A 15,154-nucleotide genomic window follows, 5' to 3' on the forward strand; every position below is an offset into this window, starting at 1 on the left:
CCCTGTGGGGCTCACCCTGCCCTGCGGGACTCACCCTGCCCTGCGGGAGCCCTTTCCGGGGTCCCAGGACGTCTGCTCTAAGCCAGCAGCTTTGAGCATCATAGCTCGGAGCTGCCTTCCCCGCAGCCTCAGCCGCCTGGTGCTGCCCGTCTCCCCTGCGGCTCTTGGCAGTGCTGCAGGGAGGAGGTGCAGGGAGCAGAGCCCCATGGGCCCGAGGGAGGTGCCAGTCTCGGACTGCGGGATTTCCTACATTCAAGAAACTTCCAGGAGGCATAGAGGGTAATGTTCTTCATTGTCTCCTCGCCTTCCAGCCCCTGTTGCTAGTCCAGAAGGTGGGAAGGAGCTGCCGAGGTCGCCGTGGCCACTGAGAGCCAGGGACATTCTCTGAGCCCGCGCTCCCCCCTCCCCACCACCTCTGGGCTCCCACTGCACCTTCCCGCCAAGCGTCGTTAAAACATTCTAGTTTGGTTTTTTCAAAGCGTGTTCGTGTGTGTGTCTGGGATGGTAATATTTCAGACAGGCGGGTACCCACCACCCAGACCTAGCGCGTGCCATTGTCTTTCAAGATTCAAACGGAAAAGTTCCAGACCCTCACAGACACACTGTCCCTTCTGTCTCCTCTCGTGTGGGGCTGGTCCAAGCCCGGCTTCGCCACGGCCACCGAGAGGCCTGGACCTCCCTGGGCCCGGCGTCCTTGCAGGACTGAGGACGTGGCGCCGGCCCCCTGGGTCGGGCGGGAGGCGGAGCGGGCTCCCACGTGGGCTCGGCTCCGGGAGCTGCTCAGCAGTCCCCAGCCGGTGGGGCTCACGGTTTCTTTCTTTCCTTTCCTTTTTTTAAGATTTATTTAATCATTTTAGAGAGCGAGCGTGTGTGCAGAGAGAAGAGCAACAGGAGAGGGAGCGACAAGCAGACGCCCCGCTGAGCGCGGAGCCCTACGTGGGACCCTGAGATCATGACCTGAGCGGAAACCAAGAGTCTGCACCACCCAGGCGCCCCCAGGGTTCACAGCTTCCGTCCCCACATCCGCCGGGGCGGCGAGCTGGGAGCAGGGTGTTCGGGGGTTGAAACGCCCCTCAGGCCCCTTTCCAGTTCCCGCCTGCACTCTCCTGTCTCCCCAGCAGCCAGGTCGGTCAACAGAACTCACCTGGGATCCTACGCAGGTGTCTCCCGCCGAGGCCGCGGCAGCCGTCTGTCTGCTCACCTAGTGCAGCACCCTCACCACAAAATGCCACCAGTGCTGGCCGCCTACGGTCATGCGGACGCGGGCGATGGGAAACACGAATCCCGTCATCACGACTGTCAACAGCTTTGTCCTTACCAATCCCGAAACCGTTACATGTATCACAGTTAATGTCTTGCAACCGCTGGACAAATCCGCGGACCATACCCAGACCGTGGGATCGGAGATTTCTGTCTGGTTTTCGGCATATTGCAGATGTTGTTCTGGAAGCCCCTGAGGAGGGGGGCCTGGTTCTGGACCTCAGGGCAGAAGTCTGGGGAGAGCCGGCAGGACCCGTCCCCACCCGCAAACCTGGCTGGGTGGTGGGAGTCTGTGGAGGCCAAGGAGCGCGCCCACACCCCACACGGCGCCCACCCGTCATCAGGAATTCCCTGCAAAATTCTGCAGCAGCAACATCTCGTTTTGCAGATTGCAACTGCCAGGGTAGAGAAGGTCCCTGCGAAGCATGGAAAGACGCCAGTGAACATAGCCGCTGCGAGCTTAGCGCTTTGGATTTCAGGCCAATGGTTAATTTATCACGAGGGATACTTGAGTGAATGGAGACTTGACAGTAAAGAATGAAATGCTTTAAATAAAAACAGGACTCTCCTGCTGCCTGCCCTCTGTCAGGAGATTGAAGTGGGGCCATCTCTGGTGAAGAACCTTCTGGAAAGAGGGAGCCAGCTCTGCAGGGAGAGGAGCTGACATGGAAGGCCTCGCGGGAGCTGTGTGGAAAAGAACTCAGCGTTTGTTACGCAGAGCGGGGTACTGGGAGGTGACCACAGACAACTAGGTAGAAACAAGCTTGGTGCCTAAGGCCCCGTGTTTCCACCACGACGCCGAGGCTTCGGCTCCAGTCCGGGCACAGAGCAGCCCCCACGGCCTGCACTCACGGGGTCCCGCCCGCATCTGTGCCCCCAGCTCATGAGCACCCCTGGGACTGGGTGGGAGGAATGGACAGCAAGCCTTACACCTGCTATCAGGAAGCGGCTTCTGCTTTAACCGGGAAGGGGCTTCCCCGCTTCCCCAGGCCACAGACAGCCACTCGGGAAACACTGGGCACCCTTGTGCCCCCAGGCCATGTCCCAGGGGAGGGAGACACCCAGGAACGGGACCAGGTGTCTGGGCCAGGTAAAGCCAGGCAAGCAGTCATGCTGGCGGTGGTACAATCAAGGAGGGCCTCTCAGAGGAGGTGGCCCTGGAAGGAGACCAGAATGACCTGAAGGAACCGGCAAAGGTGGGTCTGTGGGTGGCTCCATTGGGACAGGGCTCACCTGATGCAGGGAAGCCGGGTCCCAGCGGCGCTGTTTGCTCACGTAGTTTAAAATTCCATAAACCTCTGAGCAAATTTGTTAACCAGTTATTTGAGAGCTGTAACGTTTCATGGCCCCATAAAGGATCATGGCTGCTTCCAACCATACACAGGTGTGGACCGGGGTGCCGAGGCCCCTGGTGAGATGAGACGCAGGACTCGTATCCGCGTGGTCAGCGTGTCGGGCCTGCCCACTGCGGCAGTCTGAAGGCAGGACCCCACCTGCAGGGCCCGAGGCTGCGCTGCGTGGGCTTCTTACAGACGTGCCTTTTCTCGGCAGTCTGAGTCAGTAACACGATCTCAGCGGCTAACGCACCCCGTGAGTCAGTTGCCTACGCTCCTCATGCAACAGCTCATAAGACCCCGGGCGCATCTCCATTCCGCTCGGGAGCTGGTTGGCGGGGACCACCTCCTGGCGCCCTGGCCCGGAGCCTGTCTCTGCTGTTCCAGCACATCGGTCCCTCTTAGGGACATCCGGTCAGGACTGCGGATGGTGGCCACCCTGTCCTGTGAGTGCCTGTGTGGGTCGGGGCCCAGCGTGGGCCATCCTCGTGGGGCTGTGGTCTGGCCTGAGTGTAGAAGCTGGTCTTGACCAAGGAGGGGGGACGGTAGCGCCCATCGCCGTGGGCCCTGTGTGCCCGGAGCAGGTCCGAGCCACTTGGATGGCCAGCTGGGTGGGGGGGTCCTTACGTGCCGGCGCCCCCTCCTCTGGTGTGGGGCTTGGGGGTCGTGCCAGGGTCCACCCCTGTCACCAGCTCCACGGTTTTTGCGAGGACTGTGGCAGCACTGGACATAGCTTCTTTCTGAACAAAACCTGAGGATGGCGAGACCTGGTCAGCCTCGTCGCGTTCCGAGCGATTGCGAGTCTCACATGGATGAGGGAGTAATTATGGGATGTTCTCCCCCGGTTTCCTCGAGAACCAGAGTCTCCGTGTGAGGGGACGGAGGCACGGAAGCTACGCAGGGGAAGTTGATCAGAAGCCTGGAGCCTGGCCATTCAGCCCACACCAGATGGGAGGAATTCACGGGCCTGTGTGGGCAGAGCTTCAGGGGAAAGGAAAGCCCACTGCGGGAGACACAGGGGGGCGGACCGCAGATGTGGGAGCGCAGTGCGTTTATGGGGCACCTCGGAGCCCAAGGAAGCAGTGAGGCTGGTCTTCCCGTTCAGTGCATCTTGCTCAGAACTGCGGTGAGCGAGTGTCTCCTGGGAGCGCCGTGTGCTTTGTGCATCTTTCTTCAGTAACTGCGGGGGCTGTGGCGGAGGACCCGGGCTCTGAAGGGGCCACCGGCCACCGTTTGCTCCATCTGAGCCCACTGCTCCTACCTGCATGCGGCATACTGGACCATGCAGGGCAGGGCGCTTGGTGTGGGTCTGAGTTTTCACCAGCCCTTCCCGTGTGCGGCAGGGACAGTCACGGGCACCGGACAGAAGGGCAGGTGTGTGTCAGGTGTGGGCACTGTTGTCTCTAAGCGGCTTGGACCACCATCAGAACCAAACCCTGCCCGGTTCTGAGAGTCCCCGCCAGCCTCCTGCTCCAACAAACACCTGCTCTATGACCACCTGCAGCAACGTGGCTCTTCCCTCCTCTGATTCCCATGCAAGAGGCCGTCTGGCTCCCCCGCGTCCAGCTGCGGGACCCCCGACCCCACAGTGGGGGCTGCAATGGCTCAGCAGTGGCCCCCCGAGAGCACAGATCGCCCCCCACACGACTGAGAACCACCATCGACATCTTGCTTTCCCACGTCTTCAGCTTGAACTGGAGAGAGGGCAGCTCATCTTCGATGTGAAAGGACTAAATGCCTGTGTGCTAGGCTTCAGCAACAGCCCCCTTCTTTGGCGGGAACCCTGACTGCCGGGCAGATGCCTGGGCGGTCGTCAGGGGCCTGGAAGGCCCAAAGACAGAGCTCAGCGACTAGAATTCGTGCCAGCACTGTGGGATCCAAGCTGTCCTGAGGGCGGCTTGGGGTGGACCCACTGGACACCGGACCACCAGCTGAGTGAGTCAGGTCACATGCGCATCCCGATGGGGAAGTAACTGTGGATGCGGCAGACGTGGCCTCCCTCTCTCTGTGTGTCCCGGGATACTTGCTCTGACGGGGGAGGGACACCACAGCCCCGGAGAGAGGGATGAATAAGGCATCCATCCATCCTGGGGGGCGGGTGGGTTGTTCTGAGAAAGGGGCACCAAGTGGTAGGGTCAGTGTGTGGAGGCAGGGCTGGGTGTCTGGGGGCTGCCGGCCACGGTCTGGGGGGTGGGCGGTGGGCCTGCCCTGGGTCGAGGGTCAGAGCTTATCACCCTGGGGAATAGAACCCAAAGTGGCTAGCTGGAGTGCCAGGGGCCCTGGCAGGGAGGGCATAGCGGGGCTTGTCTGCCCGCCAGGGCTCCCCGGCTCTGCCCTTTCTCTGAATGCACTGGAAGCAGAGGAGAGGGCTGGGCTGGGGCTTCACCCCTGCAGCTCTTCCTCCTGTGGAGAGTGGGTGGTGGGAGGTGAGTTGGAGGCTGCCCGCAGTGGGCAGCAGGGGGGAGCCGGCTCTGGAGCTCGGTTTGCGGGGGTGCGTGAGAGAAGGAGGGGATCGAGGATGCCAGCCCCACACGAGATGCCGTGGAGCCCAGAGGTGGGGAGGGAGGCTCCTCCCCCCGATGTTAGGTTCTGAGCACCACTGCCTGCCACGTGCGGGTGGTGTGGTCATTGAGCCAAGGTTATGTTCTAGATGAAAATGAGATTCAGTCAAAAATCTGAGTGTTTCCCCAAATCTAGACATTACACGTCATGTAGACAGAGAGTGCTGTGGCCTAGAGTGGTCTCCCCATTGGCCAAGAACGTCAGAGAAGGTGAGTGGGACACCCCGTCATCTGGGCTGGAGGCCCATGCCCAAGGGCATCCCGCACCTTGTTCCCGGTGGTTCGTTGGCGAGGCAGCCATCGGGTGTTCGCGGCACGGTTGGGGCTGGCCAGGGGTGAGGCAGCAGAGCAGATTTCTGTGGACCCGCGTGCCTGTGACCTTCCCTTCCAGGTGCCAGTGCCCCGCGGACGCCCAGGCGTGTGTGTTCACGCTCTCCACCCGCAAGGCTTGATTCGGTTTCCGCAAGGAGACATTCTCGAAGGGAAGATAGCTCCCAGCTTTGCAGGAAGGATCGCAAAGCTGCCCCCGTTGGTCCCTAGGCGTGCGCAGAGGCGGGTTCAGGACCAACGGGCTGGCGTGCTCTTGTCTTCCAGGTCAGCCGGGTGGAGAGGGAGAAGAACCAGGAGCTGAGGCAGGTGCGGGAGCACGAGCAGCACAAGAACGCTGTGCTGCTCACCGAGCTCAAGACGAAGCTGCACGAGGAGAAGATGAAGGAGCTGCAGGCCGTGCGTGAGGCCCTGCTGCGGCAGCACGAGGCCGAGCTGCTGAGGGTCATCAAGATCAAGGACAACGAGAACCAGCGGCTGCAGGCCCTGCTGCACAGCCTGCGGGACGGCGCCCCCGACAAGGCCAAGATCGTGCTGCTGTCCGAGGCAAAGGAGGAGGCCAAGAAGGGCTTCGAGGCGGAGAAGATAAAAATGCAGCAGGAGATCTCGGAGCTCAAGGGGGCCAAGAGGCAGGTGGAGGAGGCGCTGACCATCGCGGTCCAGGCCGACAAAATCAAGGCCGCGGAAATCAGGAGTGTGTATCACCTGCACCAGGAGGAGATCTCCCGCATCAAGAAGGAGTGCGAGCGGGAGATCCGCAGGCTGGTATGTGCTCGTGGGGCATGGGGGAGGGGTGCTGGCGGGGTCGCTGGGGGCGGGGGGACGCGGGGCGTGGGAGCTCGCTGGGTCCAGGAGGTGAGACCAGAAGGCCCGCGGGTGAAGGTCATGGGCCCCCGAGGCCGTCCTGATGTCGGTGCCACAAGGGAAGGCATCCTCTCCGTCTGGACCCTAGGGAGTTGCCACCCTCCGGTCAGGAAGGGCTAGACGCTGGCAGCCTCATCTGGGGCATCGGGATGGCTCCGGACACCCGCTGTCCGTGGCTGGCATCCATGGAGTCGACGTCCTCAGAGACCCAGAGTGAAGGAGCTGAGGAGATATTCAGGGTTTGTGAGGGACTGTGCCTGATTCTCCTCATCCCTTGGAGCCTGGACCTCCTCAGTAATTTGGGGGAAATGGTGCTCTACTTTGGAGCCCTGTGTCCCCTGTCATGGGCTGTGTCAGGACCTAGCTGGCTTTGCTGCTGGTCCCACTCAGGACCCCTGGGATCCCCTGAATGGGATGCAGCAAGCTTTCCAACCAGCTCGGCCGTGCACCCGGGGCACCTCTCCCTCCTTCTCTGGGCTCTGGTTTCCAAAGACTGCCCCGGGTCGTGCTGCCATGTTGTACTTCCCACAAGGGGTGCAGCCATTCTCCGGACCCGAGCCCCAGGGGCGAGTGCAAGACCTGGGAGCCCAACACAGCTCTGCCGCGATGTGCACATGGGGCCAAACACTCCCAACCCGGACGGCCCCTCTCCTTTCCCGGACTATGCCCCGTTCCGTGCCCCCTCAACCCTAAGCCATGTGTTGAGGCCGCCCTGAGCCACCAAGGCGCACTTGTGAGAAGCGAGGGGTTCCTTCCACGACAGGATGGCCCCTCCCCTCCTCTTCTGCCCGGGAAAGGGAGGGAAGCCAGTGTGGCCAGCTGGAGGATGGTGGGACAGGATGGTCAGTACTCACTGCCCAGCTCCATGTGGCCCCTTTGTTCATCTCAATTGGATTCACCGTCTGCTGGCCTGTGGCCCCGTCTGCCCAGCTGAGCGCCTGTAACAAAACCAGCAGGTCCCTGTGCTGCCCCCAGCCGTGCAGTGGACACCCCAGGGGCAGGTCCTGGCAGCTCTTCTGGATTTTGTGCCACATTCTCAAAAACATGCTTACATTTCTACTTTTTTTTAAAAAATTTCATTTATTTATTTGACAGACACAGAGAGAGAGGGAACACAAGCAGGGGGAGTGGGAGAGGGAGAGGCAAGCTTCCCGGCTGAGCAGGAGCCCGATGCGGGGCTCGATCCCAGGACCCTGGGATCATGACCTGAGCCGAAGGCAGATGCTTAACCCACCCAGGCGCCCCCAAATTTCTACTTCTTGATACCTCCATTTTTGATCCTCCTTTGCCTCCCCCGGATCCCTGGCCCTCTACCTCTCTGCTCCCGCTTACCCCTAAGTTGTCCCGGCCAGGTCTTCACGGGAGAACTCAGCTCCTGTTAGTGAGGGGCTGATTCGGGAAGGTGTGGGCCATGTCAGGGGAGACCTGCGGGGTGGCGACGATGGCAGGTGCTCGCTGGGGCCCTGGGGGAGGGGCGGGTGATGGCACGGGACAGCAGGGTGGCCCCCGGGGGGGGCAGGGCCCAGCCACGGCCCACTCAGCCCAGCCGGGGAGGTGAGAGCACAGAGCCAGCATCCTGGGTCCAGAGCCGAGGGTATTCGGGGGCAAGAGAGGGTCCCAAGGATGCTGGGAATTTTGTCTCGCCTTAAGTGCGTATTCACTATCTGCACGACTATTGCTGCGTTACTGTTACTCACAAAAGACCCACAGTTATATTACCTTTGTTGTACGTACTTCTGTTTCCCCTGGAATTCAGTTTTTCATTTGCTTAATTTTCTACGTGCCTATTCCTAATTCAGCCCTGAATTTCCAGGAGGGGCATCTGTGCCGTGAGCAGTCTACACGTTCAGTAGCCCATTTCCCTTGTTCCTGGGACGCCCCTCCCGGAGCCCTCCATCCGCCCGCGGGGCTGCTTCCCCCTGAGCCCGCCGCAAGCCTGACCTCCCGCCACCCTGGGGGCCCCCGCCCTCTCCTGGGCTGCATCCTCCTGCGTCTTCCTCTTTCTGATACATGATTTCTTCTCCTGGTGGAACAAGTGCTCGAATGACATCCTGGAAACAGAGAATGTGGGAGATAAATTTTGTGAGACTTTGTATGTATGACATTTTTATTCCACGCTCAATGCTTCAACCGGGGTGGGAATTGTAAGTTGCAGAAACTTTCCATCAGGAATTTGAAGCCATCTCTGCCTTGTATTTTAACTTCTGCGTAGCTGTGAGTAAGTGGAAACCATGTGATTCCTGACCTTCCCTGTTCCCTGGGTCCCTCCCACCCCCACCCCGAAGCTGCGGGGTCTCCCTGCGCCCAGAGCGTCCCCTGAAACATTTGTTCACACCACACGCCAGGTGGTTGGGAGCCTTTTCTAACTGGAAGCACAGTCTCCAGCTCAGGAGATGCTTGTTGCCTCCTCGTCTTGCTCCCAGACGGCCTGGCGGTGAGGCGCAGGGCCTCTGAGTTTTGCTCTCCAGCCTGGCTTCTCAGAGATGCCCCCCACTCTGCCTCCTAACTCCTTGTGCAGCTTTTCCTCTCCGCCGTCATATACCGAATGCCCCAGTGCGCTCCTTCCCGGAGCGAACATGTCTCTGCCCCCCTCGCGCTCAGACACATAACAGCAGGTCATTTCCCAGAGGGTGGCCACGAAAACTGGCCTTGAAAGAGTTTTCTTCGGTTCCCTCCAAGGGCTATGCTCCTTTGCTCCTTGCAGCCACTTCGCTCCCGTTATCCCAGACCCCTCATGGGGCTCGTGGACAGGCGGGCTGCAAGAGATTCTGCGTCGTGTTGGGGCCTCTCTCTGTTCTCTTTCCCACCGAGGAATTCGAGTCAGGGCAAGAAGGCAGAACAATGGAACCAAACACATCAGGTTGGAAAGGAAGATTTAAAACTGTCTTTTTTGCAGGTGGCGTGAGTCTGTAGAAAACCCTAAGTGATTCACCACAAAACCCCCAGAACCATTAAAAGAGCTCAGCAGGTTTTCAGGATGAGGATCAATATGCAAAAGATCAGTTGTATTTTCATGCACGAGTGACAAACAGTCCAGAATGAGTTTTTTTTTTAAGACTTTATTTGAGAAAGAGAGAGAGAGAGCATGAGGAGAGAGAGGGGCAGAAGGAAAGGGAGAAGCAGACTCCCCGCTGAGGCTGGCGCCCGAGGACGAGGGGCTCGATCCCAAGACCTGGAGATCATGACCTGAGCCTCAACCAAGAGTCAGATGCTCAACCAACTGAGCCAGCCAGGCGCTCACTAGGGTACTTTAAATGCAGGTTCCCAGGCTCTGCATAGCGGTTCTCATTCTGAGCATCTGTGCGGAGCCTGCTCTGGACTGCAGGGGGCGGGTCAGGGTGTGCGAGGCATCCTCTCCTCTCCACAAGGGCCATTCTTCTGCCCCAGCATCCTCCCCTGGGCACACACCACCCCAAGGGCTGCCTCGGTTTCCATACACCTTCTGTAACTGGGAGCGAGGGGTGTGGAGGGGGGGGGGGGGGGGGGGGGGATGGGGGGGGGGGGGGGGTTCATGGGGGTGAGGGGGTGTATGGGGTGTGTGGGTGCTATAGGGGGTGGGGGTGAGCGGTGGGGGAGCTCTGGGGGAGGGGCTGAGGGGTGGGGGAGCTCCCTGTAGAGGTGGGGGCCCCCCAGGACCGGACAAAGCTTTTTCTCCACCTCAGCAGGGCGTCTGCGTCATGCGCCTGCATCATGCGCCTGCATGCCCCCCTACACAAATGGGCGTTCCAGGTGGGAGCTGTAGAACCCCGCCCTGGGCATCTGCTGCCTGCTGCATGCAGAGCCCCACGGCATTCGGAGGACCTCCTGGGGACACTGTCGCTGATCTTTTTTTTTTTTAAAGATTTTATTTATTTATTTGACAGAGAGAGACACAGCAAGAGAGGGAACACAAGCAGGGGGAGTGGGAGAGGGAGAAGCAGGCTCCCCGCAGAGCAGGGAGCCCGATGAGGGACTCGATTCCAGGACCCTGGGATCATGACCTGAGCCGAAGGCAGTCGCTTAACCAACTGAGCCACCCAGGTGCCCCGTTTTTTTTTTTTAATTTTATTTTATTTTGTACTGTTCAAAAAATGTATGGTTAGAAATTACCTTTTTTTAAAAATTTTATTATGTTATGTTAGTCACCATACAATACATCATTAGTTTTTGATGTGCTGAACCACGATCCATTGTTTTCGTATAACACCCAGTGCTCCATGCAGTACGTGCCCTCCTTAATACCCATCACCGGGCTAGCCCATCCCCCCTCCCCCCTCCCCTCTAAAACCCTGTTTGTTTCTCAGGTCCATAGTCTCTCATGGTTCATCTCTCCCTCCAATTCCCCCCCCCCATTTTTTCCTTCCTTCTCCTAATGTCCTCTTGTTATTCCTTATGTTCCACAAATAAGTGAAACCATATGATAATTGACTTTCTCTGCTTGACTTATTTCACTGTCGCTGATCTTTTTTTTTTTTTTTAAAGATTTTATTTATTTATTTGAGACAGAGAGAATGAGAGAGACAGAGAGCACATGAGAGGGGGGAGGGTCAGAGGGAGAAGCAGACTCCCCGCCGAGCAGGGAGCCCGATGCGGGACTCGATCCCGGGACTCCAGGATCATGACCTGAGCCGAAGGCAGTCGCTTAACCGACTGAGCCACCCAGGCGCCCCTCACTGTCGCTGATCTTAAAGTGACTTTCCACCTTGACAAAATCAAATCCTGCCCCTGCATGAAAGCACCTTTCCTTGAATTTCCTTTGTGAGCCGGTCACCCCACTTGGCTGCAGCACATGACATGGACGGGTGACGTCTCAGGGAGGTCTGCTTTTTGGTCCAAACCATCTGCTTAAAGAGCTCATTTCAGTGGGATCTTATTTTCTGGTTTCCTGATGAAAGAAGAGTGATGTTTTTAAAGTGTCTGAGTGTGAGTGTCATTAGACCCCAGAACATAGCAATACAATTATATTTTACTGGCCCCTTTGCTTTCACTAATTCAGTGTGTTTCTATGTGCTCCAGTAAATGGGAATTTAGCAATTAAGGATTTCTTTTCTTCTGTTCAGTTCATCGCTTGCCTGTGAATTCTGTGATCTGGGCTAATGAGACATCTCATCTCTTTGTTTCCAAGCTGACTTCAGCAGATGGCTGATTTATTAGATTATTTAGCCTTAAACAGCAAGGGAAGCATCAAGTATCCCATCCTGTTCCGTTGTTTGAAAATACGTTTTAAACTGAGTCATCTTATAAATCAAGCACCGTTTGTAATGACCCCTTGCAGCCCCCGAGTCCGTCCATCTGAAGAATGGGTGGAGGGGGTGTGTTTGCCTCCCCACTGGGAGCGGCCCACCCTTCTGCAGCCTGGACGAGGGGCTCGGAGGCAAGTGGCAGCCGCATGCAGAGGGCCGTCTTGCAGCTCTCAGGAGGCCGAGCACTTTAGGGAGAGTGGGGAGAGCTGTGGACCCCTCACAGCCACTAGCCTGGGGGCATGCAGAGGCCTGGGTGGGCCAGATGCTCCTGCCCTCTAGTCTGGAGTTGACTTGTCCAGAGACCCCCCTCCTCCAAGTCTTAGCTCAAAGCAAGATTAACTAAAAATGCAGCTTTGCCGGCAAACAGTCGGGCAGCACCTCTGCTGTCTGTCCACACCTCGGCGCAAGGCGCAAGGAGAGGCAGGGTGCAGAAGGACAAGAACGGTGGCTCTGGCTCCTTCTGGGCTGGGTGCCCCTCAGAGAGGAGAGGAAAGAGGCACCAAGAAGCTTCTGCCTCTCATACCCATAGCCCCCCTGCTGGAGGACGGACCTTGCTCCTCACACTCTCCTATGGATGGGGTTCAAGGAACTCAGGGAATCCCCTGCCCTGCCCAACATACAGCAGAAGGCAGGAGCTAGAGATGGGCTCTGTGGACCCGCCAGCCAATGCCAGCCCCCAGTGGCCGCCCCCAGGAGCCCCTGCAGTCCAGCACTAAAGAGGGTGGTCCTGCCAGGTGCACAGGGACGCGGGGAGGGATGCACAGAGTCCAGGAAGGAGTCTCAGTTGCACCAGCTTGAACTGAACCAGCAGAGCAGAGGTCAGCCTGGATGGGGGGGTCCGGGGGGGGGATCATACTGCGGCCTGAGCAGTGGGGCTCTTGGTCCAGGGCGACCTGCTTTGCATCCGGTCTCTGAGCCCGGAGACGCACTGGCAGGGCCGCTGCCACGGGGACCCTCCCTATGCTGGTTCCAAGGGTTCCTCCCCCTGTTTCTATGGTAACTGCAGATCTGTACTCTGCCTGCCTGTGTGATTGTGTTCTGTTCTCCTTGTAGATGGAGGAGATAAAATTTAAAGACAGAGCAGTCTTCGTGCTGGAGAGAGAGTTAGGGGTTCAAGCCGGGCATGCTCAGAGACTGCAGCTCCAAAAAGAGGCTCTAGATGAGCAGCTGTCCCAGGTCAAAGAGGCTGATCGGCACCTGGGCAGCCCCAGACGGGAACTTCCTTATGCAGGCGGTGCAGGAGACGCCTCAGACCACTCGGGAAGCCCTGTAAGCACCTCCCCACGCTTTGCCCGGTGACCCAGTCACAGACAGCGCTGCACGCGGCTCTGTGGCCCTGCTCAGGCAGCTCCCCAGGGAGTTGAGAGCCTAGGTGCAGAGTCCAGAACCAGAACCTCCTGCCCCAGGGACGCTGACCGTGTCTGCAGCCCACCAGCCGGACCCCGGACCCTTCGGCTCCTCCGGCTTGGCCGGAGGACAAGCAGACTTCTGTCTCCTTCCTTTCTGGCTAGCATGGCACAGCACTGGCCTTCACTTGATCGCCCCCCCCCATGGCCCCCCAAGGCTTCCGGCTAGAGCCCACCTGCAGCTGCCAGGCCCCCAGGTGGCTAAGGGTCCTTGCTTGCTGGTCCTGGTTCCCATCCTGGGCGACCGGGATGAGGCTGAACTGCTTCCATCTCCATGTGCACGGGCTCCTGGCTCTCCATCGCCCGCACCCCCACTGGTCACCCCCACCTGCTTTTTGTGTGACCGTGCCATCCTTCTGCTCCCCTTCAGGCTGCCGTGACAGTGTGGGGACAGCCAGCAGCTGCAGGGCTGTGACATCATTCATTCCTCATTGCTGCTCCTCATTCAGAGCCCTCTGGAGTGGTTCTGGGTAATCCGGGGTGGGGGGAGTCTAAATTCCATGGACCCTCAGTGCAGGTCCTGTGGGGCCTGCTCCCTAGCCTCTCCTGCACCTGCTGAATGAGGAACCATTCCTGTGTCCTTCCCGGACATACATTTGTTTGCTTTGAGGACAAAATGTTTGAGCTGAGCCAGCCCGAGGACAGCGACATTTCAAGAATAGAAACTAATTTTTTATAATCTTATTATAAATGGCTTAACTGGATTAAATCTTGCTCTGGCACTCGATGGATTGTGTTAACTCCAGAGAGATTCTGAAACTGGATCAAAATGTTTCCACTGATTTTTGAATGAGGTTCCAGAGGTTTCAAAAGTGACCTTATAGAATCTCAATGTGAGGGAGCACACTTCTTGGGAAACCATCTTTTGAAAGTCTTAAGTTGAACATCTTTTCCTGTGCTCATATGATCATACTAGGGAAACCGCGACCCCACCTCCTTCGCAGGGCAGACCCCTCCCGAAAGCTGCAGCCAGCAGCCGCCCTGGCCTTCCACCTCTGCACATCCCGGACATTTCTGCTCCTTTGTTCTGTCCCCACTGTGCGGTTTGCGGTGCCCATGGTGGTCAGCCATCGGTCACCTGTCCCTGGGAGGGTCTGCACCCACCCACCTGCCATGTGCAATCACGGGCGATCATGACGCAGAACTGCTTTGTTTTCCATGGTGCGCTAGGATTTGCAGAGGTTTTTATGCCTGTGTCTACGAACAGTTATTTGCAGTTGATTTTTGTTTTAGGAACAGCAGTTGGATGAAAAGGATGCTCGGCGCTTCCAACTTAAAATTGCAGAGCTGAGTGCGATCATTCGGAAGCTGGAGGACCGAAATGCCTTGCTGTCGGAAGAAAGGAACGAGTTGGTGAGGGGCAGCAGGGCAGGGGCACGCAGATCTGGATCCTATGGGTCTATGGCTGCTGGGGCAGGGTGCAGAAGGCTTCCACCTCCAAAATTCCTTGTGGAAAGGAGGAATGATGGTGCCAAGGGCAGGGTTTGCATACAGGCCTCTCAGCTGTTTCAATAAAGCTTTATGAACAAAACCTGGTGGGGGGGATGATGTGGGCCTCGGGCACTGGTTGGTTGATCCCTGCTCCATATTATTGAGCAAAAGTACCCTCCGTCCTGCGTGTTGTCTGGGATGAGTGAAGCCCTCCCGCCTCGGTGAAGCCATCACGATCACTCCTCACAGGCACTGGAATTTCCAGGTGACCTGTGTCTGAGTGAGAGCTTCTCCAAGGGCCCTGAAGGGTCATAGACCAGGCGAGTCTACTGCAGCTCTTATTGGCAAAATAGGGCCTTGGCCCCAGACCACCTCCCTTTGCTGGAGCCAGAGCGTGTTCTGGCTGGTCTGCCAAATCTGTACAGGGATTGTTGGCTCCACGTTACACTTAAAATCATGTTGTGTGATTAATTTTGTCTTTCAGTTAAAGCGCTTAAGGGAAGCTGAGAGTCAGTACAAGCCATTGCTGGATAAAAACAAACGCCTCACTCGGAAAAATGAAGATCTGTCCCATACTTTACGTCGGATGGAAAACAAGTTAAAATTTGTCACGCAGGAGAACATAGAAATGGTAAGGGGCCCTGCCTGGTCCATGGGGCCAGGAGGATTGCTCACCCCCACCAGCAGTGAGCAACAACCCCCTGAACTTCTCATGTGAAAGTCTTGATCATTTGATTCCCCCCCCCCCC

General features: G+C 58.0%; 1 protein-coding gene across 1 annotated transcript in view; it reads left to right on the forward strand.

Annotated features, from left to right (window-relative positions):
• JAKMIP3 (Janus kinase and microtubule interacting protein 3) overlaps positions 1 to 15,154 on the forward strand; it is a 60,943-nt gene that overhangs the window by 2,349 nt on the left and 43,440 nt on the right. Inside the window, exons 2-5 of the mRNA XM_044916231.1 lie at positions 5,750 to 6,247; positions 12,622 to 12,837; positions 14,208 to 14,327; positions 14,890 to 15,036. Coding sequence (XP_044772166.1) covers positions 5,750 to 6,247; positions 12,622 to 12,837; positions 14,208 to 14,327; positions 14,890 to 15,036 — 981 coding nt within the window. The remainder of the gene's footprint in view (positions 1 to 5,749; positions 6,248 to 12,621; positions 12,838 to 14,207; positions 14,328 to 14,889; positions 15,037 to 15,154) is intronic.

The sequence above is a fragment of the Neomonachus schauinslandi genome, chromosome 6, assembly GCF_002201575.2.
Source record: "Neomonachus schauinslandi chromosome 6, ASM220157v2, whole genome shotgun sequence".
NCBI classification, from domain to species: Eukaryota; Metazoa; Chordata; class Mammalia; order Carnivora; family Phocidae; genus Neomonachus; species Neomonachus schauinslandi.